Below are 23,990 nucleotides of genomic sequence, written 5' to 3'. Positions count from 1 at the left end.
GACAGAGAGAGGCAGAGACACAGGCAGAGAGAGAAGCAGGCTCCATACAGGGAGCCCAACGCAGAACTCCATCCCGGGTCTCCAGGATCACACCTTGGGCCAAAGGCGGTGTTAAACTGCTGAGCCACACAGGCTGCCCCCATTAGCGGTGCATTTTCTTTTGTTTAAAGAGCAAATTTGTGGGATTAAGAGAATTTTGGATGACTGAACAATCTTTGCATTTTGGAAAAATATAGTGAGTCTTCTGACTTTTTTGTCTTTTTATAAAAGTTGTGTTCCTTTTTCTTTCCCACTGGGATCACATTTCTAATTTATATTTTACTAATTTAACTCATATTTTCATAGAATGGGTGTTAAGGCAGTATTTCAATAGGGAAAAGCACTCTTTTTATCTTCTCAGCAACTTAAACTATTTTTCCATATATTTGAATGTTAGCTCATCTACATACATGTTCCTTGGTCCATTTGCAAAGAGAAGGTAATAATTGTGACTCTTAAATTGGTGAAATATTTGTGCCCAGGTGTCGGTATCTGGAGACAATATGGTGGAGTGTCAACTGGAGACACACAACAATAAGATGGTCACCTTCAAGTTTGATGTTGATGGTGATGCACCAGAGGATATTGCAGACTATATGGTAAATACAATGAAACCAAATTATCTTCCCTTCAGCATTCTGTCTCTTTTTTTCCCCTCATTTATTCAAAGCAACCTTTTGGGGGTACCATTAGTTTTTAAAATTTGCACAGAATTACACTGCTTATGATCAAAACTAAGTCACTGTACCTTCTTTCATTCCAATATATTTATTTCTAACATGTGAGGGGGTTTTATTAAGACATTATCTAGGTCAGTGATACTTATCCCTGGCTGCATGTTAAAGTCACCTTAAGAGTTTTTAAAATAAATCCATTGCCTGGGTCCCTAATTAAATTAGAATCTTTGGATATAACGCCTAAGCATCAATAGTTTTTAGTATATGCCACATAATCCTAACGTGTTAGTTTCTGATATATCATCTTACTAATCGATGTTTAATGCTCATTTCATTTAGTTTTCATATTTTCTTTGAATTGTTAGTCTTAAGTTAGTAGTTTTGCCCTTTTTAAATGCAGATAAGCAAGGGTGGAAGGAAGAGTACATAATGCTTTTGTTTCTGCCAGTTTTCTTTAGATATGCATTCCTAGAGAAATAGAATTAAGCATTTTAAAAGTTAATAATGTTGTCAGTTCTGCCTCTTGTTTAACATAGTATCTTCTGAACTCTCTCCAGGCCATTCTTTATAACTTTTAGAGATATTTCATTTTGTGATTTAAAAACGTTTGGGTTTGGACATCTAGTGGGAATCATAAAGATTGTCTCAGTTATGTTCCTCAAATGATAATTTATAGAATGCAAGATATTTTTTAAAATGCTGGCTTTTTTTGCTGGTAGGTAGTAACAATCTGACAATTGGCAGTGGTCTCAAAAAGAGAATAATTTAATGTATTATGTGGTATTTTAGTGCTGGTCGGGTTTGTTTTTTTAAGATTTATTTATTTATTTTTAGAGGGAGAGTGCCAGAGCATGAGCACGGGGAGGGACAGAGTAAGTGAATCTCAAGCAGACTCCCCACTGAGTGTAGAGCCTGACAAAGGGCTTGATCTCATGACCCTGAGATCATGACCTGAGCTGAAACCAAGTGTTGGATGCTCAATTGACTAAGCCACCCAGGTGCCCCATGCTGGTCGTTTTTAATTCTATTGTGGCATTTGTATCTAAATAATTAATTTTAATTTATTTTTCTTTACGATAGTCAACATTGGTACAATATTATAATTTTGAGAAAACTGAAATTAATAGACTTACTTTTGGACAGGTTGAAGATAACTTCGTGCTAGAAAGCGAGAAAGAAAAATTTGTAGAAGAACTGAGGGCTATTGTAGGTCAAGCCCAGGAGACTCTTCATGTCCACTCTGCTGCAGATAGAGCCATCGGAATTGATTCTATTATTGTGGAACCCAACAGTGGCCAAGTAAGAGCAGTTGTTTAGCAAATAGGTCTTCTCAGATCTATATCAGGAACTTCTTTATTTATCTGTTCATTTTTAATTCAGACAGGATCGTCTGAACAAGTACAGATAAGTTCTGCGTCCACTCAAACCAGCAGTAAGTATATTTAATAAAATTTACCATGTGGTTTTTGAAGACATTTGAACTTTAATTTACACATCTTCATTGGGAAACATTTCCTTTAGCCAATAAAGGAAATTAGTAAATTATTAATGTAGGTTTTCCTGTACTTTGAAAGGCCTTTTTAAAAAGCCCAGACGTAAAAAGTAAAACCATTCTCCAGATTTCCTTCAAGTGTTGGTTCTTTACCCAATTAATTTATTTCTGAGTCGTTGCATGGTATGTTACCAGAAAAGCAGTCACTGTACTGATGACCTTTAATGGCTTTACTGTTTGAACTTAACTGGTAAGTTGGTTTTTTTTTTAACCACTAATATGAGATGGACAGAACTTAACTAATATCACTATGTTCTAAGTTTGCCTCATGTTTTAATATAGTCATTTATATTTTGATTTCCTTCCACTAGTGTTATACTTCTGCTGTGATCACTGATAAGTTTTTGTAATTATCAGATACTAACTAAACTTCCAGGGACTAAAAATGGGGTCTTCTGTTTTCTTTTCTGATGACTTTATCTCTCCATTCTTTTCAGCTCTGGTCATGGTTATATTTAGAGTATCTGGGAGGGGGCGAAGAGCCATAGACAAATGAGGACCTGTGAAGGAATTATAACAACATGAAGAAGCAACAGGTGGTGTGGGAGTCATGAAATCAGATACCATTACCCTGAAACTTACTTTGTGTTAGGATGCCAGGGTCCTCCGCTGTTCTTTCTTGTTAGGAGGAATTTGAGCAGATTTCTGACTAATAAAGTAGGGTAGAGTTTTAAAAAATTACTTATTTGACAAGTTTACAATGTAGGAGTAAAGATGTAGGGATTTACTTTGTTTTTAAGTTGTCATGTGGTAAAATTGATGTTTTTTTTGGTGTATAGTTCTGTAAATTATAATACTCATAGATTTGTGTAAGCATCATCATAATCAGGATACAGAACAGGAGATAACAGATTTTATTGGAGAAAGTGCTTTCCATTTTTTCCCAGAAATGTGTCCTGCTTCTAATTGCAATTGATAAAATGTTTGTTTCATAGATTATAAAATCCTTCCCTAACGATATCTTGTGCTTAGTTCTTTAGAGTATTTGCCAGTGTTGGGAGGTCTGGTCTTATAAATTACACATATCCCAGTGCTGTTGGAAATGGAGATACAAGACAAATTGATGTTTTAACTTGGTTTCCTTAATAGGGTAAACATGTTGAAAATTGCTTAGCATATTGATTTTTACTAATTATTTCTGCAGATGAATCTGCTTCTCAGTCATCCCCAGTTGGACGGTGGCGATTCTGTATCAATCAGACAATAAGAAACCGTGAGGTTCAGTCTCCTCCTTCTCTTCAGCAGTCCCTGTCTACAGTTCCTGGGCTATCTCGACTTCCTAGTAAGTGTTCATTGTCTGCCAACTTTATCCAGACTTGGAGGGGTCACAAAATATTTACCATATCTTTAGTTTGTGTTCATGGGTATTTCATTCTTAGGAGAATTTTCATAAGCATTTTTGAAGGTGTTATTATCAGGGTATAATGTAAAACATTTTAAAATTAATATTTTTTAAATTATAATATTTATGAAAAAAATAAGAGGTTTTTATTCCTTGACAGTTTGAATTCTGTGTATTTTGAGTCTTATTTATAAGACTTACTCACACAGGTTCTTGTTTGTCCCTTGCTCCTCTTGTCCCCTTTGAGTTTGGTTACCAGTCTGTACTTTGTATTTATTAATATATGCCTAGCTATTCTCTGTTATTGTTCCAGGTCCAAGAACCACAAGTAATAAGGAACTATCACAGGACACACTGCCCACTCTAGAAAGTAATCCATGCCAGCGTGTACTTTTTGCCTCCAAGTCAGAACTCAAGGATGTAGTTGATGGTAAGATTTCTGAATATGCCAGTGTAGAAACTAAGCATCCAGCTGTATTTTACCAAGTGGAAGATGACAGGCAAATAATGGCACCAGTTACTAGTAGTTCAAGTTATACTGCTACTTCAGTTCGTGCAGTTGCAGTTGAATGTGAGGGACTCACCAACCAAGCAGGCATATTTCTACCTGTATATCCATGTCACCAAGCTGCCAGTCAGGCTGATGTACTTATGGTCCCTCCTGGCGAGTCAACTCAGATTGCTGGTAACTCTCTTACAACTCTGGCATTTATGTCTGATCAAAAGCCTCAGTCCTTAGTAGTGCAGCAGCCATCTATGGATGCAGAGTTTATTTCCCAAGAAGGAGAAACCACAATGAACACTGAAGCAAGTTCTCCTAAGATGGTCATTCCCACTCAGACCCCTGGCCTTGAACCGACTGCCCTTCTACCCACTGCTGTCTTGGAATCAGAAGGGGAAAGACCTCCAAAAATGGAGTTTGCAGACAACCGAATTAAAACTCTGGATGAAAAGTTAAGAAACTTGCTCTATCAGGAGCATAGCATATCTAGCATCTATCCTGAGAGTCAGAAGGATACCCAAAGCATAGACTCTCCATTTTCTTCCTCTGCTGAAGATACGCTCTCATGTCCAGTGCCAGAAGTCATAGGCATCAGCCACAGTGGACTTCAAGATAGTCCTGCACAGTCCCCTAATTTTCAGCAGACAGGCTCTAAGATTCTGTTCAATGTGGCTGCAAGTCAGCCTGCTAACATATCAGTATTCAAAAGGGACCTGAATGTGATAACTTCTATACCCAGCGAATTATGTTTACATGTAAGTATTATTCTTTCTAATCGATTTCTTACCCTTACTCTTTTAAAGAAATTCCTTGTTTTCTAAAGTTCTATCCTTTGAAATGAAATTGTCTATGTCACAAGATTCTAAGAGGTCACAGGTATTTAAGAAAGCCAAGGCTTAAGCTGCAGATGCCTACAATTTCTAGAAAGAGATGACAGAAGTATTTGGTGAGAGAGCCCTCTGGTGAATTAGCTAAGAACTTGCAAGGATGGGTTTTTATTTTGTTTTGTTTTGTTTTTGTGTGTGTGTATGTGGGTGTTTTTGTTGTTGTTGTTGTTTTTGTTTTGTTTTTTGTATTAGTGGCAAAATAGTGTAATAGGGCTGATTTGTAGATTGTTTTAGTGGGTAGGAAGAACTGACTTTTAGATTTCCACTTAAAAGTGCCTGTTATCCATTTCCTTTCTTAAAAGTTCATGGTTTAAGGTTAATCTTGTTTGGTGGGTTTTATTTTGAAAAAAATGGTTTATTTATTAAGTTTTTATTTACATTCCAGTTAACATCGAGTATAATATTAGTTCAAGTGTACAATATAGTGATTCAGCACTTGCATACATTACCCCGTGTCATCACAAATGCCCTCCTTAATCCTCATAGCCTATCCACCACCCTCTGGTAACCATACGTTTGTTCACTATAGTTTTAAGAGTCTGATTCTTGGTTTTCCTCTTGCCCTGCCCCAGTTTGTTTGTTTTGTTTCTTAGATTCCACATATAAGTGAAATCTTATGGTATTTTTTGAAGGTTTTTTAAGTTGTTACAGAGATAACAACTATCTGGCATTTATCCACTATTTGGTACTTACCCTTCTTATGCTTACACAGATCTGTTTACATACCTATAACTTTTTATTTACAGAAATAGGAGTGTGCTACATGCATATTGATCTGCAAAGTTACCTTTTCATTTATAGTATATTATAGATACATTTCTAAATCTTCACTATATCTTTTTATTATTATATAAATAGTATATGTGTGTATATAAAGTAAAATCCATCCCATTTCAAACCTATAGATATAACTATTAATGAATCTTTGCAGACATGGTTTTAATTAACATACAAATATTTATGTAATCATAGTTAATTTTTTAAAAAAGATTTTATTTATTTGAGAGAGAGCATGAGCAGGGGGGAGGGATAGAGGACTCCCTGCTGAGTGGGGAGCTCAACTTGGGGCTCCATTCCCCCTAAGGTCATGACCTGATCCAAAGTCAGATGCTTAGCCAACTGAGCCACCCAAGTGCCCTAATCATACTTCCTTATTACATATTTACAAAGACATAGATATATATGTTTATATACACGTGGTTCTTTACATACTTGTGCTGTTCTGCATTTTTTTTCAATTATGAACATTTATCCATGTTGGTACATGTAGTTCCACTTCACTTATGTTTTTTAAACAATGCATAATATTCCATTGAATAGATATAACAAATATTTATATTGTTATAAACTAGTAATTTTAAATTATGCAATTAATATATAAACAGGAAAGCAATTCAGAAGGATAAAAAATTTAAAGTAATTATGTTAACAACTTCTAATACCCCATCCTATTCCACAAACACTGTTAAGTTCTTGGTTTTAATTCTTGAGGCCATTGGCATTAATAACTTGTAAACAATATACTTATTCATCTATTTTTTGATGTAATAATTTTAGATAATACCTAATAATTCACAGCTGTGAAGAGTGAAGAAATTACTGTATTTTCCCTTTCCTCTTCTTTCCCATACATCTCCCAATTTTTATTACTTGTATTACTTTTTAACACTGGCAAAGTTTATAACATCTACATTTTTTTCTGTAACACTGGTTGTGCTTTGTCTGTAGGTTGATTTGAAGAATTGAAGATCAATAAACAACATTTATATTATGATTATATGTGTATCTGATGATGTAATATGATTAAAAGCACAGGAAATGAAATAGACTTCTCTGTCATTTAAATTTTGTTGCTCAGAGGATATTCTTTCAAATGTCAAGGTCAAATAGATTCTTTTAAAGTGTCCACTGCTACATCTGGATCAGTCTTAACTGTTTCTGGTGTCCTAGAATTCCCTTTCCCCCCCTGAAATGCTTCTATGAGTAATATTTTTAGGTATGTTGTATGGGTGACTATTTTTTTAAAGTCCAAAAATGCCTTTTGTTTGTTTCACACTTGATTAAGTATACGTGGCAGGGTCATTTTGAGTTAGTTTTTATATATATATATTGTGTGAAATAAGAGTTCACCTTATTCTTTTGCATCTGACTGTCTAGTTGTTCCAGCACCATTGTTATTCTTTGTTGTTATTATAAATGGAATTGTTTTCTTAATTTCCTTTTCAGATTTTTCATTGCTATTGTATAAAGTATAACCAATTTTGAAGTGTTGATTTTGTATCCTTCAATTTTGCTGAATTTGTGTATTATTTAGGATTATATGTATAATACATAAGATCATATTGTCTGCAAAAAGAGATAGTTTATTTCTTCACTTCCTTATCTATTAACTTTTCATTGCATGCTTTCCATCTCTTTGTCCTTCTGCTTTTTGTAGAGAATTTCTCAATTTTTAAGCTGTTTCCAATTTCCTGTTCAGCTATTTTTTATGTCAAGGATTCTATTTTTGTTTTTTCATTTTTATTATTTTTACTTTTATCATTTTTTAAGAAAGGGGCAGGGAGAAGGGCAGAGGGAGAGGGAGAAGCTCAAGCAGGCTCCACACCCAGCCTGGAGCCCAATGCAGGATGCGATCTCACAACCCTGAGATCATGATCTGAGCCAAAATCAGGAGTTGGACACCTAACCCACTGAGCCACCCAGGCACCCTAAGGATTACATTTTTATTTTTTTTATTTATTTATTTATTTATTTTTTTAATTTTTTAAATTTTTATTTATTTATGATAGTCACAGAGAGAGAGAGAGAGAGAGAGAGAGGCAGAGACACAGGCAGAGGGAGAAGCAGGCTCCATGCACCGGGAGCCTGACGTGGGATTCGATCCCGGGTCTCCAGGATCGCGCCCTGGGCCAAAGGCAGGCGCTAAACCACTGCGCCACCCAGGGATCCCAGGATTACATTTTTAATTTCCAGTAACTATAGTTCATTATTTTTCTTATGTTTGTATTATCTTCACACATTTTTCTAGAGATTAATTAAAGTCTTATTCTGTGTTATTGGCTATTCTTCTTGTTGTTGAATTTAGTGCTTGCTTTCTTTTTAAAAATTTTTATTTACTTACTTTTTATGCAGGCTCCACACGCAGTGTGGACTCACAATCCTGAGATCAAGAGTCATATGCTCCACTGACTGAACTAGCCAGGTGCCCCTAGTATTTTCTTATAGTATCAATTTCCCACATTTGATGATTCTTAGTTGTGTACTCTTCTTTTTCCCCTGTTAAGATTCTTTGTTTGTCTCTCTAAATGCTATATATAATTATTGTAGCCTTCCTCTGGTAATTGTGGGAAAGGCATGGGACATGTTTTTTGGCTCTGAATATTATAATTTTTCTCCAAATGCTGCCAGGAGGGTGGCTTAATAGTCTTCAAAGATAGAAGTGCTTTTCCTTCCTTGTGGAAGTTGTCTCCTTCCTACATTGCTGATTTGGCCACATTTTCCTCTCACCACTCTTATTTGGGAGCAGATGCCCCTGCTGTCTTTTGCTTGTAGAGATAGGGAGGGAAAGAACTGCATTATCTATTCTTTCTGTGGTACGCCAACCAGTTTACTCTCCCATTCAGTGAGTAAGTCAGGATCTCTTTTTGTGGAGCTCAAATTCTAGTTTCATGTTTCTCAAAAGTGAGTATTTTTTGTATTAATTATTATGGAGGATTTATTATTAAAGTACTCAGAATACAGCAGTTAATTCTGACATGTTGGGAGAGGTAGGAAGACAAGAAGAGGAGAGTGATTTTATAGCCAACTATGGCCTGATGTTAACAATTTTTAGAGCAAGAATTTGAAATAATTTTGAGGCCCATTGTAAATTTCTGTGTGCTTACATAAAGTAAGAAATTCAATTTGGTAAGATTTCTCTACAAATCTAAATGCCTAGATATCTTGTTTTTCTATGTTATCATGTGTATTAGGCATCTTTAACTCTCACAAATATGAGCATAAATGAAAGTTTCATTTTAAGAGCATAGGGTTTCAGTAACCATTTTTATTAAATGAAGTTTATGAAGGAAATAACTTAAATTTTAATCTTCAGTTTTCAAAGTTGCTATAATGGAAAATATTCTAGGGTGGAAGATTAATATTCTGCTCTTTATTTATCTGAAGTTCAGATAATATTTTTAAAGAAAAGGAAAGGATTAATTCCTAGAAGTTGACTATTTCAGATGCACTCTGATATGTAAATATATATAGCATTTTATTTATGCTTACTCATTAGTCCATGCAAGAAACTCCAGTGGTGTACACAACTGCTTCACCTTATACAAATTATTACCATTTTGGTTTTTCTCTTTTTGTCTCCATTAGGAGATGTCTCCAGATGCTTCACTTCCAGGAGATCCAGAGGCCTATCCTGCTGCTGTGTCAAGCGGTGGAGCCATTCATCTGCAGACAGGAGGTGGATATTTTGGCCTAAGCTTTACTTGTCCTAGTCTCAAAAATCCTATTAGCAAGAAATCCTGGACTCGCAAATTAAAAAGCTGGGCATACAGGCTACGGCAGTCAACCAGCTTTTTCAAGAGATCAAAAGTCCGTCAAGGTAGTGTGCTTACAGTCAGGGACATAGACTAGGTAACATCACTTTTCATTTACTTCTTTTTTTTGTTGTTGTTTGTTTGTTCATATACAGATCTTAACCACTTTTTCCACATAGCCCATGTATGTGACATGTCCCATTAATGTCATTGCCATTTTCCTTTTGTAACTAATTTGATTTTATAGTTACTCATTTCATGTAGATACTAAGTCTCGGGATAAGTCTTACAATGTCTGATTTTGAGTTAGGGACTTCTACAATGTTGCTTATTACATTAACACTTTTTAATTATCTAGCAGGGTTAAGCTTTTTCTACATTTCTTCATTTTTTTGGTAATATAAACAAATTTAGTCTTAACAAACAATTTTCTCTTTTCTGCTTACAATTGCATAAAACTTGCAGTGGAAACAGAAGATAGGAGATCAGCAGTTGGTCCTGATCCCATTCCTCTGACAGGAGAGTCCACAGCTGATACTAGGGCTTTGAGTAGATGTAAAGCAATGAGTGGATCATTTCAGCGGGGTCGATTCCAGGTTTGTGTCTTTGGTTGAATCTTTATCTACACGGGCATTGAAGATCTTGGTATTTAGAGGATATTTATCTTAGATGTAGATTATTGTCATATTTAATTTTTTCCCCTTATACACAGCCCGTTACCTTTCGTAGCCTTCCAGTAAAGGCAAGTCTAAAGAAGTAATTTTAGTAGCTGGAAAAGAGCACAGAAATGAGTTACCATTTTTCAGTGGGTGGTTGGATCATCTTTTTTATAAATCTATTTCTTGTCCTTTAGAATCTCAGCAACTTGAATTATCAAAAATTTTAAATTGTAGTATTTTATTTGAGTAACATGAAGCCCACTCTCTTTACCCAAGGAGCCCGAGTGAAAGACTTTGAAAATGGGAATTATAGATGGGATTTTAAGTTTGGATATTATCAATGTGTGTACATCCACTTGTCTGTGCCATATTTTGATATTGAATTTCTTTGTGGGTTTACTCTTTGGTTAGACAGAACCAGCCACTTTTGCCTTTTTGTTTCTCAGGTGATTACAGTTCCTCAGCAACAGTCAGTGAAAGTGACATCTTTTGGAATAGAACGCACACCAGCATTCAATAAACTGACAACTCATTCTAGTGAAGAAGTTTTAGCCTTTACGGACATGGCAAAGTCTCAGTTAGTGGAAATGGAACCTGCCACACACAATCCACAAACTTCACTTCCTTCTCAGAAGTTACGAGTTCTTCATGAAACCTTTAAAGAAGATAAAAAAATTCTCAAACAAGGTGACAACCTCACATCTTTCAGCACAGCTCATGAAGCTGATGTATCTTCAATGACCCCAGAAAAAGAATTGGGGGAAAACTCAGCCACGGAAAGTAGTGTGCATTCTGGACTTGAATTGTTGCTTAAAGAGAGAGAGATACTTATTGCTGGGAAACAGCCAAGCTCTGATAGTGAATTTTCAGCCACTCTTGCTGTCAGAGGGAAGTCAGTGGCAAACACTGGTCCAGAGAGTGGTCAGTGCTTACCACTCCGTGAAGAAAAAGCCTGTGCTCAAATACAGAGCTCACTCTTCTATTCGCCATCTTCTCCAATGAGCAGTGATGATGAGTCAGAAATAGAGGATGAGGATTTGAAGGCAGAGCTTCAAAGATTACGAGAAAAGTAAGATTGTTTCTCTCTCTCTCTCTCTCTTTTTTTTTTGATTGTTTCTCTTTTATCACAAATCTGCCTGGAGTTTTATAGAATTAAGTATTTGATAGCTAATTTACAATTGGTGACATTTAAAAAAATATTTATTTACTTATTTGAGAGAGAGGGAGAGTGAGCAGGGAAGGGACAGAGGGGAAAGAATCTCAAGCAGACTCCGTGCTGAAAGTGGAGCCCAGAACAGGGCTCTAACTCAAAACCTTGAGATCATGACCTGAACCAGAGCCAAAAGTCAGACACTTAACTGACTGAACCACCCAGGTGCCCCACAATTGGTGACATTTTAATGATTGGGAATTTTTGATGATTGAAAACTACAAAGATAGCATCGGATCTACAGGTTAAGGTCTCAGTTCCACAGATGCCAATCATAAGTCCAGGTAGTACTACGTATGCTTCTGACCAACCTGTTGTAAATCAAAGGTTCCTACAAGCTCTTCCTTGGGTTCAGTTATTTACTAGAACAGCTTACAGAACTCAGAAAGAACAGTTTACTTACTAGATCATCAGTTTATTATAAAAGGACACAACTGAGGAACAACCAGATGGCAAGATATAGGGGAAGGGGCATGGAGCTTCCATGCCCTCTTGGGAGTGCCACTCTCCCAGCTTTCATTTATTTACCAACCTGGAAGCTCCCCAAACCCTATAGTTAAGGGATTTTTATGGAAGCTTCATTATAGTAGGTATTATTGATTTAAATTAATGGCCATTGGTGATTAATTGAATCTCTACCTTCTAACCCCTCCCCAGAGGGATAGTGGGAGGGGCTGAAAGTCCCTCTCCCTAATCACTTGGTTGGGTCTCCTGGCAATCAGCCCCCATCCTTAGGGGCTGTTTAAAAGTTAGTACATTTTTTAAAAAGATTTTATTTATTTATTCATGAGAGACAGAGAGAGAGAGAGAGAGAGAGAGAGAGAGAGGCAGAGACATAGGCAGAGGAGAAGCAGGCTCCATGCAAGGAGCCTAATGCGGGACTCAATCCCTGAACTCCAGGGTTATGCCCTGGGCCAAAGGCAGGTACTAAACCACTGAGCCACCCAGGCGTCCCAGTGCATTTTTAAAAAAGATTTTATTTATTTATTCATGAGAGACACAGAGAGAGAGGCAGAGACATAGAGGGAGGCTGATGTGGGACTTGATCCCAGGACCTGGGATCATGCCCTGAGCCAAAGGCAGACGCTCAACCACTGAGCCACCCAGGCGCCCCAAGTTAGTGCATTTATATAAACTTAGGTGTGATTCCAAGGGGCTTGTTACAAATAATAAGATTCCTTTCACCTCTATCACTCCAGAGTTACTTTGGAACTGAAGCTATTTGAGGACAACAGACCAAATATTAAAATAAAAGATTCTCCTGGGACTCCTGGGTGGCTCAGCATTTGAACATCTGCCTTTGGTTAAGGGCATGATCCCAGCATCCTGGGTCCCTGCATGGAGCCTGCTTCTCCTCTCCCTATGTCTCTGCCTCTCTGTGTCTCTCATGAATAAATAAATAAAATCTTTAACAAAAAAATGATAAAATAGAAGATTCTCCTAATCCTTTATAGCTCAGGAGATTACTAGGGTTTTAGGAGCTGTATTCCAGGAACAGGGATAAAGACCAAATGTATATATTTTAATATAAATCATAATATCGCAACAGTAAGAAAACACACAAATCAATCTCTTACTTCTCATGCCCCAATCTCCTTTCTCAGAGGCAACCACTATGAATTGTTTGGTATATATCTTGCCTGTCATTTTTCTATGCATTCACAAATATATACATTTGTATTTTATAAAAGTGAGGTCATAATATACATGTTATTATGTAGTTTTTTATTTAACATTATTGCTTATATATATACATATTTGCACAAATAATCTTTATTCCATACATTAGTCATTTAAAGTTTTTTAGTCCATCATTAATACACATTTCAGCTTTATTCCATGTTTTGCTTATGTAAATAATGTTGAAGTAAACATCCTTCTATTTTTACATACTTACATATTTTTTGTGGGATAGATCCCTAAAAGTAGAATTTCTGGGTTAAAAGGTTTGTACACTTTAAATTGATAGCTACTGCTAAATTGTTATCCAAGGTAGCTATACCATTTTATACACCAAACAAATATATGTGAAAGTGGGGTCCCTGGCTGGCTCAGTCAGTAGAGCATGTGACTCTTGATTGTAGGATCATGAGTTCCAGCCCCACGTTGGGCATAGAGATTACTTAAAAATACATATACATGATAGTACCTTTTTTCCTACTTAACAACATTGGACTGGATATTATTGATCCTTTTACTTTTATTCCAAGCAGATGAACTAAAAATATTTCTTAAGAAATAATTGTAGTCTCCTAATTAATAGTGAAGTTGAACATCATCTCATATTTATTGGCTCCTTTTATTTCCTCCTCTTTGGAGTTGCCTTCATATATTCTTTCCCCTTTTTCCCTATAAGGTTGTTTCTTGTTTTCTTATTGATTTTTAGGAACTATCTGTATATTCTGAATAGTAACCTTTTATTATATGTTGCAAATATTTTGTTATTTATATTTGCAGCATATAATAAAGGTTAACATTATCAATATTATGTGACTTTAAATTTTATTTTATTCTCTTTCACTATATTGAAGTTTTAGAAATTTGTTCTTGTCAAATTTGTTCACTTTTTTTCCTTAGTGTCTGATTAGTTTAATGTGTTTAGGAAGGCATATCCCATCCTAAAATTGTGAATATTCTGTATTTTCACATTCTTAATCTAAGTTCCTTGTTAAACTTTACTTGTATTGACATAGAGTTTCTTGGATCATCTATATGGTGCCAGTGCTATTAAAATGCTTTCTGCATGATTTTCATTTAGACACATTCAGGAGGTGGTAAATCTTCAAACCCAGCAGAATAAGGAGCTGCAGGAGCTCTATGAACGCCTTCGGGCAATTAAAGATAGCAAAATCCAGTCATCAGAGGTTCCTCAGCCACCTTCATCACCACGTAGACCAAGATCTTTCAAAAGCAAACTTCGTAGCCGCCCCCAGTCCTTGACACAAGTGGACAGTGGTGCAGCTGCTGCAGGTAAATTGGTCTTAAAAGTGATTTAAAAAACATGGTCAAAGATCAGCAAAATTAGAAATATTATGATAATATATTTATTTTTATAATTTATTTCTTATTAAGCTAAGATGCTTTAAAGAAGTACACATTATCCTCAGATTCTTTTCTACCTTTTTGATATTAAATATTCTTTTATGAAATAATGGTAAGGACAGATGATAGATTTTGGAGAGCAGGTGAGTGTGTTTTATGTTTTTACTTGGAAAACAAATACCTGGAAGCCCAACATCAATCCCCCACATAGTTTTTGAAATGTTAGCAGTCAGTGGGAACTGTGGGTTTGCATTTGGAGTTTGTTGAGGAATTTCTAGGTAACAAAGACAATCTTAAAATTACAGTCATATTCTATGTGATGTAGAGATCATCATTTATTATTTATGAGAATATTAGAAAAATGTACTTATTTGATTTGAAAAAAGAGGATCAGTCTCTACTTAATGAAGAAGTTGTTAATTGAATCAGACTTCTTCGTTACATGTGCATAGTCAAGTGGAGGTTGACGGTGAACCATAAGGATATATGTGAGATCTCAACAGAATTTGTGGTAGACAGAATAACAGCCCTCAAACATGTCCTTATGCAAATTCTTGGAACCTGTGACTACATTTGGTTATGTAGCAAAGGGGAATGGAGGTTGTAGATGGAATTAAGTTTGATAATAAACTGACTTTAAAATAGAGTATACTGGATTATCCGGGTGGGTCAAATGTAATCACAAGGGCCCTTTAAAGTGAAAGAGAGAAAAGAGGGTCAAAGAAAAGATGTGAGGAGAGGAACAGTGGCAGACAGATGTAACATTGCTGGATTTGAAGATAAAAGAGAAGTTTGTGGGCAGCCCTGGTGGCGCAGGCAGTTTAGCACTGCCTGTAGCCCGGGGCGTGATCCTGGAGACCTGGGATCGAGTCCACGTCGGGCTTCCTGCATGGAGCCTGCTTCTTTTGTGTCTCTGCCTCTCTCTCTCTCTCAATAAATAAATAAATAAATCTTAAAAAAAAAAGAAGAGAGAAGTTCGATCAGTAGCAGGAACAGAGAGCTAACCCCAGAGAGCCCTGAGCAGCCCTACCACCGCTGCCGGCCTAGTTACCATCACACCCCGGGAGGAGCCTAGTTACCATCACACCCCGGCAGCCGGCCCCAGTCACCATCACCGCAACCACGAGCAGCGAGGCAGAGACCCAGCAGCCACCCGCCACCCCCGCCCTCAGCGCTGCAAATACCAAGCTTGGCACCATGGGAAGCAGTGGCCTCACATCAGCCGCACCTGCCGGCAGGGACAAAAAGGTCATTGCAACAAAGGTTTTGGGAACAGTAAAATGGTTCAGTGTAAGAAACAGATATGGTTTCATCAACAGGAATGACACCAAGGAAGGTGTATACACCAGACTGCCATAAAGAAGAATAACCCCAGGAAGTACCTTCGCAGTGTAGGACATGGAGAGACTGTGGAGTTTGATGTTGTTGAAGGAGAAAAGGGTGTGGAGGCAGCAAACATTACAGGCCTTGGTGGAGTTCCAGTGCAAGGCAGTAAATATGCAGCAGACTGTAACCATCATAGATGCTATCCACCTTGCAGGGGTCCTCCACGCAATTACCAGCAGAATTACCAGAATAGTGAGAGTGGGGAAAAGAACGAGGGATCAGAAAGTGCTCCTGAAGGCCAGGCCCAACAGCACTGGCCCTACCACAGGCAACGGTTCCCACCTTATTACATGCAGAGACCCTATGGGCATCGACCACAGTATTCCAACCTTCCTGTGCAGGAAGAAGTGATGGAAGGTGTTGACAACCAGGGTGCAGCAGAGCAAGGTAGACCAGTGAGATGGAATATGTATCGAGGTTATAGACCACAATTCTGTAGGGGTCCTCCTCACCAAAGACAACCTAGAGAGGATGGCAATGAGGAAGATAAGGAAAATCAAGGAGATGAGACCCAAGGTCAGCAGCCACCTCAATGTCAGTACCGCGGCAACCTCAATTACCACCACAGACGCCCAGAAAACCCTAAACCACAAGATGGTAAAGAGACCAAAGCAGCCGTTCCACCAGCTGAGAATTCGTCTGCTACCGAGGCTGAGCAGGGCAAGGCTGAGTAAATGCCAGTTTACCATCTCTACCATCATCCGGTTGAGTAATCCAATATGAAAAAATGAAGATGAAATTCCAGCAATAAGAAATGAACAAAAGATTGGAGCTGAAGACCTTAAGTAAGTGCTTGCTTTTTGCCCACTGACCAGATAAATAGAACTATCTGCATTATTTATGCAGCATGGGGTTTTTTTATTATTTTTACCTAAAGATGTCTCTTTTTGGTAATGATAAGCGTGGTTTTTTTTTAAAGCCTGGTTTTTCTCAATACACCTTTAAAGGTTTTTAAATTGTTTCATATCTGGTCAAGTTGAGATTTTTTTAAGAACCTCATTTTTAATTTGTAATAAAAGTTTACAACTTGATTTTTTTCAAAAAAAGTCAACAAACAGTAAGCACCCATTAATAAAGGTCTTAAATAATAACAAAAAAAATAAAAGAAAAGAAGACAAAAGAAGAGGGGCACAAACCAAGGAATTCAGGCTGCCCCTAAAAGCTGGAAAAGGCTGGGGAACAGATCTTCTCTAGAGCCTCCAGAAGGAATGCATCCCTACCAACACCTAAATTGTAGTTCAGTGAGACCCATGATTGCCTTCTAACCTACAGAACTATAAGATGATAAATTTGTGTTATGTTGGTATGGATGTTAGTCACTAATCTATGGTTTGATTACAAGATGCAGCAGCCATCAGGGAACTTTGAAAAAGCAGTTTATTCATGGGACCTGGAGGGTACACGATATGCCTGGGGTCCACAAGCAGACCTGAGTTCTGCTTTTGTTGGGTTGAGGGTAGGGTGCCAGGGATTTTTCAGGTTCACTTTTTATTGGTGAATTTGCTCTTATGTTTTAATAAGAGCAGGAATAAAAGCACAGGAAAGGAAAAATGGGGTCACTCAAGTGATTAGTTACCTAGGTCAACCCAGACTTTTTAAAAGGGGAATCTCATGGGTGGGGTAGACTGGCTTTTTATCTAGTTGTGTAGCTGGCCATGTGTTTATTGGAAATGGATGTCTTTGAAATGAATGCCTCAAAAATCAACAGCTTAACATCAGGTGCATGCATTACAATCAGAAAAGCTGATTGTCAGACACTTACACTATACCACTTCTTTCTAGTCAACTATAGCCAGAGGCAAGTAATCTCATGGTAAAAACAGGTCTTTTGAGACTGGCTTCTTTTGACTCAGAATATTCTCCTTGAGATTCTTCAAATTATTTTATGTTATAATACTTATTCCTTTTTGTTGCTGCATAATATGTTGTGGTATGGATGTACCACAGCTTCTTTATCCTGTTGAGAGACACTTATGTTGTTTCCCATCTTGGGTTTTACAAATGAAACTGCCACTGTAAGTATTCATGTATAGCTTTTGGAGTGAATATAAGTATTCAGATCACTTGGATAAAACAGAAGATTGCTGAGTCATATGGTACATATATATAGAAAATTTTTAAGAAATTGCAAAACTGTTTTCCTAAACAGTCATATCATTTTCCATTCCCATGAGCACTATATGGGACTTCTAGTTTCTCTGGATGCTCTTCAGCCCTTGGTATTATCAGTATATTTTATTTAGCCAATCTAATAGGTATATGGTGGTATAACATAGTCGTTTTAGTTTTCATTTCCCTAATGGTTAGTGATGTTGAACATTTTTTTCTTGTGCCTATTTGTGATCCATATATCCTCTGATGAAGTGCCTGCTCAAGTCTTTTATCAGTTTTTCTTTCCTGTTTGTTAGAAGTAGAAAGATTTATAGAGGATTGGTGTTGATTCTTCCTAAAATGTTTGGTAGAATTAAACAGTAAAGCCATCTGGGCCTTCATTTTCTATGTTGGGAGTTTTTAAAATACTAATTCAATCTCTTTGCTTATTATAGCTCTATTAAAATTTTCTCTTTAGTGTAATTTTATAGAAATCTGACCCTTTCATCTAAATTAATTTGTCAGCATACAGTAGTTAATAGTATTCTCTTATCCTCTGTATTTCTGGAAGATTTGTAGTGATGTCCCTCCTTTCATTTTTAATTTTAGTAATTGGATCTCTTTTTTTTTTTGGTCAGTCTAGTTAAAAGTTTGTCAGTTTTACTGATCTTTTCAAAAAAGGTTTCATTGATTCTGTTGCTTTTCTCTATTTATTTCCACTGTAATCTTTTTTTTTTTTTTTTTTTTTTTTTTTTTTTAATATTTTATTTATTATTTATTTATTTAAGTCACAGACAGAGAGAGAGAGAGGCAGAGACACAGGCAGAGAGAGAAGCAGGCTCCATGCACCAGGAGCCCGATGTGGGATTCGATCCCGGGTCTCCAGGATCGCGCCCTGGGCCAAAGGCAGGCGCCAAACCGCTGCGCCACCCAGGGATCCCTATTTCCACTGTAATCTTTATTATTTTCTTCCTTGTGCTTGCTTTGAGTTTACTATTCTTTTTCTACTTTCTCTAGAATAAACACAGCAAGATCCATACCTAAACACATGAACTTTCATCAGTTTAATTATGATATGTATAGGTATAGCTCTCATTGATATTTTTTATCATTGATTTTTTTTTCTATTATGCACATCTTATGCTTGATGGTATTCCACAGGTGACTAAGGCACTGTTTATTTTTTACTCCTTTTTCCTACTGTTTCTCAAGTGGATTTCTCCATTAATCAATCTTATTGATTGATTCTATCTTTTGCCCTCATATCTGTTGTTGAACCACTGTAGTGAATTTTTCTATTTCAATTATTATACTTTTAAACTCCAGAGTTTATATTTTTATAAATAATTTCTATCTCTATTGATAATCTCTATTTGATGTGAGATACAGATATCATACTTTAAACTTTTAGGCATAGTTTCCTAAAATTCAAATACAGGTTTTGTTTACCAAGACCAAAATCTAGGCCCCCTTCAGGATATTTTCCTGACTTTTTTCTGTATATGTGGTATACTTTCTTCTTTCTTTGAATGTCTCTTAGTTTTGTGATAAAAACTGGACATCATAGGTAAAATATTGTAACAACTCTGGTATCAGATTCTTCCACCCTCTTTCCCATTTTGTTTGTTTGTTTATTATTGTATTTTCTTGTTGCTGCTTATTTGTTTACTGAGTTTCCAACACTACTCTATATCCCCTGCGGTGTATGGCCATTGAATTCTTTGCAACTTTAAAAAAATTGTTTTTATTTTTAAGTCTGGCATGCTGATGTTCACATGTGGACAGTGGGCCAGTACATTCAGTGGTGAACCAACGAGTTTTCAGAAGTTTTCATTAAATGCCTCATCTGGATGTTTTTGCCAAGGGGATCTCTATGAGAAGGCACACTTTCAAGCTTCACTTTCTAAGACAACTTTTGAAATAATTTTCTGCTTGCCAGGAACTGAAGTTCAGCCAGAACTGAGTGGTACTTTCTCCTTTCTCGGGTCTTTCTTGGCATGCCAGACATTTATATTCCTAGGAATATGTCAGGGGTTTTGAAAGTTTCCTATGGTCATCTAACTATCCTAGAATTTTTAAAATTTTAGGGCAGCCTCTAGTTTGCCCCAACTGAATCACAGCCTTCTGCATCTAAGGTGTTGCCAGTACTTTCCTGTTGTTTCAGTAATGCCCTGGAGGTAGCTCCCTACCCAACCCCACTCCCCATACCCAGCCTGCCTGGGCTGACCTGAGCTCTGAAATGAAACCAAATATCCACCGCACTTTAAGAATAGAGATTTATTTTTTAGGTTGTTGCAAGTTTAGACACAATATTGACTGTGCTCTGGGGTTGGTACTTTTAAAGGAACTCAAAAAGAGGTCTAGTCTCTATTGTCTGCAGTTGCTGCTGGGTTTTGGCTATCATAACACTGAGCTGAGGAAGAAGCAGGGATGGGAATTGCCAAAAGTTAAAAATGTCACAGACCTCAGTAATTTGTCTTGGATAAATGATTTTTATTTCGTTCTGTGTCTTTGGATAATTGTCAGAGTTCTGAAATGGTTGGTGTGAGCTGTTTTGCCCATATTTTTATTATCTTAAAGAGCACGTTCACTGGGGCACCTGGGTGGCTCAGTGATAAAGTGTCTGCCTTTGGCTTAGGTCATGATCCCAGAGTCTTGTGATCAAATTCCACATCGGGGTCCCCATGGGGAGTCTGCTTCTCCCTCTGCCTATGTCTCTGCCTCTCCCTCTGTGTCTCTCATGAATAAATAAATAAAATCTTAAAAAAAAAACCACGTTCACCTTAGGCCCTTACTCTGCATTTTTGAAGTCCTTCTCTTTTCTCTTTTTCTATTATCTGAAAGAGCTTATTTCTTCTTTAACTGGAAGAATTTTCCAATGAAACCAGTTGGGCTCAGAGATTACTATTTTAGGACATTTTTCACTACAAATTCAAATTAGTTAATAGTAGTTGTGGGACTTTTCAGTTTATACTTTTTGTGTTGAGTAAGTTTTGGTAGTTTGTAGGTTTTGAAGCTTGGTCCATTTCATCTAAGTTGTTCAATCTTTGTGTTTAGAGTTTATTATTACCTTTTCAAGCTCTTGGAAACCTGTAGTAACATCACCTATTTCTGATATTTGTAATTTTTGTCTTCTCTTTTTTCCTGTCAGTCTTGATAAAGGCTTATCAATTTTGTTGATCTTTTCAAAGAGATCCAGTGTTTGCTTTTATTGATTTTCTCTATTGTTTACCTGTTTTAATTTGCATTGATTTCTGCTCTTCATATTCTCTTCTCCTTACCCATGCCTTGTTTTTATTTTGCCCCTTTCTCTAATTTCCTTAAATGGAAGCTAAGATTTTTTTTTTGTTGCTAAGATTATTTTTTAAAGATTTATAGGTAAAATCTTTAGAAAAAAACCCTATCTAGAGTGCTTATTTTTTATAAGAAGTAATGGACCCAGTTATTTTTTTTTAAGATTTATTCATTTATTTGAGAGAGAAAGCACACACACAAGTGGGGGGAGAGGCAGAGGGAGACACTATCAAGCAGATTCCCCACTGAGTGTGGAACCCTATGCTGGCTCAGACCGAAGACCCAAGAGATCATGACCTGAGTCAGAACCAAGAGTAGGCTGCCCAACCAACTGAGCCACCTAAGCGCCCCTGTGAGTTTACCTTGTGAGTTGTAGCCTATCTTCTTTGGTCTGTTGTTCCAATGTTAGCTCAGTTGCATTGCCTCTGTGGTGTTCTTTGGATCTTTCCCACATGTGGGTCTCCAAGTGGTCAATCTCAGTCTTTGGCAGTTGTCTTAGTTCAGTTCTCATGTCTTTGGTGTACTGCATTTCTTGTTGCTGAGAGAAAGGAGTATGCTCAGGTGTGCCCCTTCATAATAGGAAGAGAGCATAAGGAAGTCTGTGCATGAATTTCTCCAGATTCCTGTCTTTTTCCCTTGCTGATCTATCATGCATCTTTTTGCTGTAATAAACTTAGCTGTGAGTACAACTACATGCTGAGTCCTCAGAACTGAATCACTGAATCTGTGAGTGGTTTTGAGGACCCTGAAACATAATTACATAATCTCAATCCTCAAAAGAACTCTAAGGTAGATAGAAGTTAATGTCTGTCTTTTATAGGTAAGAAGACTAAAGTTAGTGAGGCTAAACAACTTCCCTAAGACCTAAGACCTCAGTTCATAACAGAGGGAATCCAAATCTGTTTAACCCCAAAGACTTGGTTCTTTTTTGTTATTCTGCATTGCCTCCCAATATCAAAAATTGTGTCTGCAGTGGGTTGAGAGGAAGCAATGGAGAATCATAGTGGATGATAGTGGTCTGAGATTGCTACATATAGGTTGTAGTATTTGAGTTGGTCTTGAAGGATAAATAGGATTAAAATTGGTGAAGTGCTGTGGGAAGAGTATTGTCAGTAGGTAGAATTGCATGATATAAAGGCATGCAAATGGTAAAATTTAAGATTTATTTCCAAGAAAGAAAATATAACAGTTGAGTGAAATGGAGGGTTTACATTAGAATTAGAAGGTTTTTCTTACATACTTTACAAAAAGAACTTTTGGCTTGTCTATGCTCTAGTTTGGTGTAAGATAATTTATCTAACACATAATGATATGTTTAAGCTTAATACATGAGATATAGTATGTATAAGGATAATAAACACCTGTTCTGCAAAGATAACCATGACTACTAACAATGACTTTACCACGTCAACAAGTTAAAAACCCACTGTTGTTGGTATTAAGAAACCTTTAGGGCAGCCTGGGTGGCTCAGAGGTTTAGCGCCACCTTCAGCCCAAGGCATGATCCTGGAGACCCAGGATTGAGTCCCACGTCGGGCTCCCTGCATGGAACCTGCTTCTCCCTCTGCCTGTGTCTCTGCCTCTCATTAATAAATAAATAAAATCTTTTAAAAATAAAAAGAAACCTTTAAGGGGGAGGAGGAAGAGGAGTGAAATCGAAAATAGTTAGCTGATACTAATCTGGTGGTAGTGTGAAGAATATATTGGCTAGAGCTAGGGAGTGAGTCCATTTATTTAGATCATTGTACTCACAGCATTCCATGTATGAGATGATTAAGAGCTTAGAGAATTATGGAAGTGAAAATAGGCAAGAGGTGTTGTATAGGATGAATTGCAATGATGTGGTGATGAATTAGATATTTGTCTGTTTTTGGTTAGATCCAAATGTTCAGAGTCAAGTGACTTGGAGAAAATGTGAAAGATATCACAGAAATAGGACACTTAGGTGAACTGTTATGTGTATTGAATTGAACAATTTATTGACATCCAAGGGGAAAAAACACATTTGGGTTTTGAAATTGGATTGAAGATGGGTCAAGATCTGAGATAAGAGATGGGAACCCATTGCAGTTGGATGGTCACTAAAACTATCTGAATGTGGGCATCACCTTAGGGAACAAACAAACAAACAAACAAACAAACAAAAAGAGCACCAAGTACCATACTCTGGTTTTATTCATTTCATCAGTAAGAAATGAATATTAAAGAATATCTTTGAAGTTAAGTAATGTCATAAGTAATGTTGACATTTTTTATAAATGGTAAAACATTTGTACAGTACTTCTTTTCATGTAAGTATTTTCTCGTTTGTGAGCTTCAAATTAAGTGATCTTTTATGGTATATGAAAAACTCTTAAATGAAATCAATAAATAATTGTCCTTTTCATGTGTAGAGTATAGTTAGGCCCTGGATAACGTTCAAATCACATTTTCTGCTTCTCATGTAGCACTTTATTCTTGATAACTTCTGGAAGGTATGTGTGTGCATATCATTCTGTTGCCTACTTAGGAGTCTTGCCCTTGGCCCCTATTTCATTTAAATACCTGCTTGGTTTGCTAATCATTTCTTCACTTGCTGGCTTTTGTGCCACTGGTGCAACATCCATCATTACCATCAATTGAGAGTTCAAGATCACTTGTTCCATCAGAGCTGTACACAAGAATCCTGACATTGGGCTTTCCCTTAGTGCAGAAATGTTCTTAAATGAATGACATTCCAACTTAGCTTTATGTGACACAATTTTTTTTTAAGAAACTAAGGGGAATAAGCACAAAAG

At 36.8% G+C, this 23,990-nt stretch overlaps 1 protein-coding gene and 1 pseudogene across 3 annotated transcripts in view; both read left to right on the top strand.

The window, feature by feature from the left end:
• WNK3 (WNK lysine deficient protein kinase 3) overlaps positions 1-23,990 on the top strand; it is a 160,777-nt gene that overhangs the window by 125,026 nt on the left and 11,761 nt on the right. For all 3 annotated transcript variants that reach the window (XM_038587520.1, XM_038587521.1, XM_038587519.1), the window contains exons 13-21: positions 522-638; positions 1,860-2,015; positions 2,097-2,148; positions 3,413-3,550; positions 3,924-4,867; positions 9,365-9,455; positions 9,997-10,127; positions 10,637-11,259; positions 14,159-14,370. In XM_038587520.1, the coding sequence (XP_038443448.1) occupies positions 522-638; positions 1,860-2,015; positions 2,097-2,148; positions 3,413-3,550; positions 3,924-4,867; positions 9,365-9,455; positions 9,997-10,127; positions 10,637-11,259; positions 14,159-14,370 (2,464 nt within the window). The remainder of the gene's footprint in view (positions 1-521; positions 639-1,859; positions 2,016-2,096; positions 2,149-3,412; positions 3,551-3,923; positions 4,868-9,364; positions 9,456-9,996; positions 10,128-10,636; positions 11,260-14,158; positions 14,371-23,990) is intronic.
• LOC102156854 lies at positions 14,565-16,601 on the top strand (annotated as a pseudogene).

The sequence above is a fragment of the Canis lupus genome, chromosome X (assembly GCF_011100685.1).
Source record: "Canis lupus familiaris isolate Mischka breed German Shepherd chromosome X, alternate assembly UU_Cfam_GSD_1.0, whole genome shotgun sequence".
In the NCBI taxonomy this organism is placed as follows: domain Eukaryota; kingdom Metazoa; phylum Chordata; class Mammalia; order Carnivora; family Canidae; genus Canis; species Canis lupus.
Note: the sequence above shows the minus strand (reverse complement) of the source record. Positions and strands in the feature narration are given on the sequence as shown.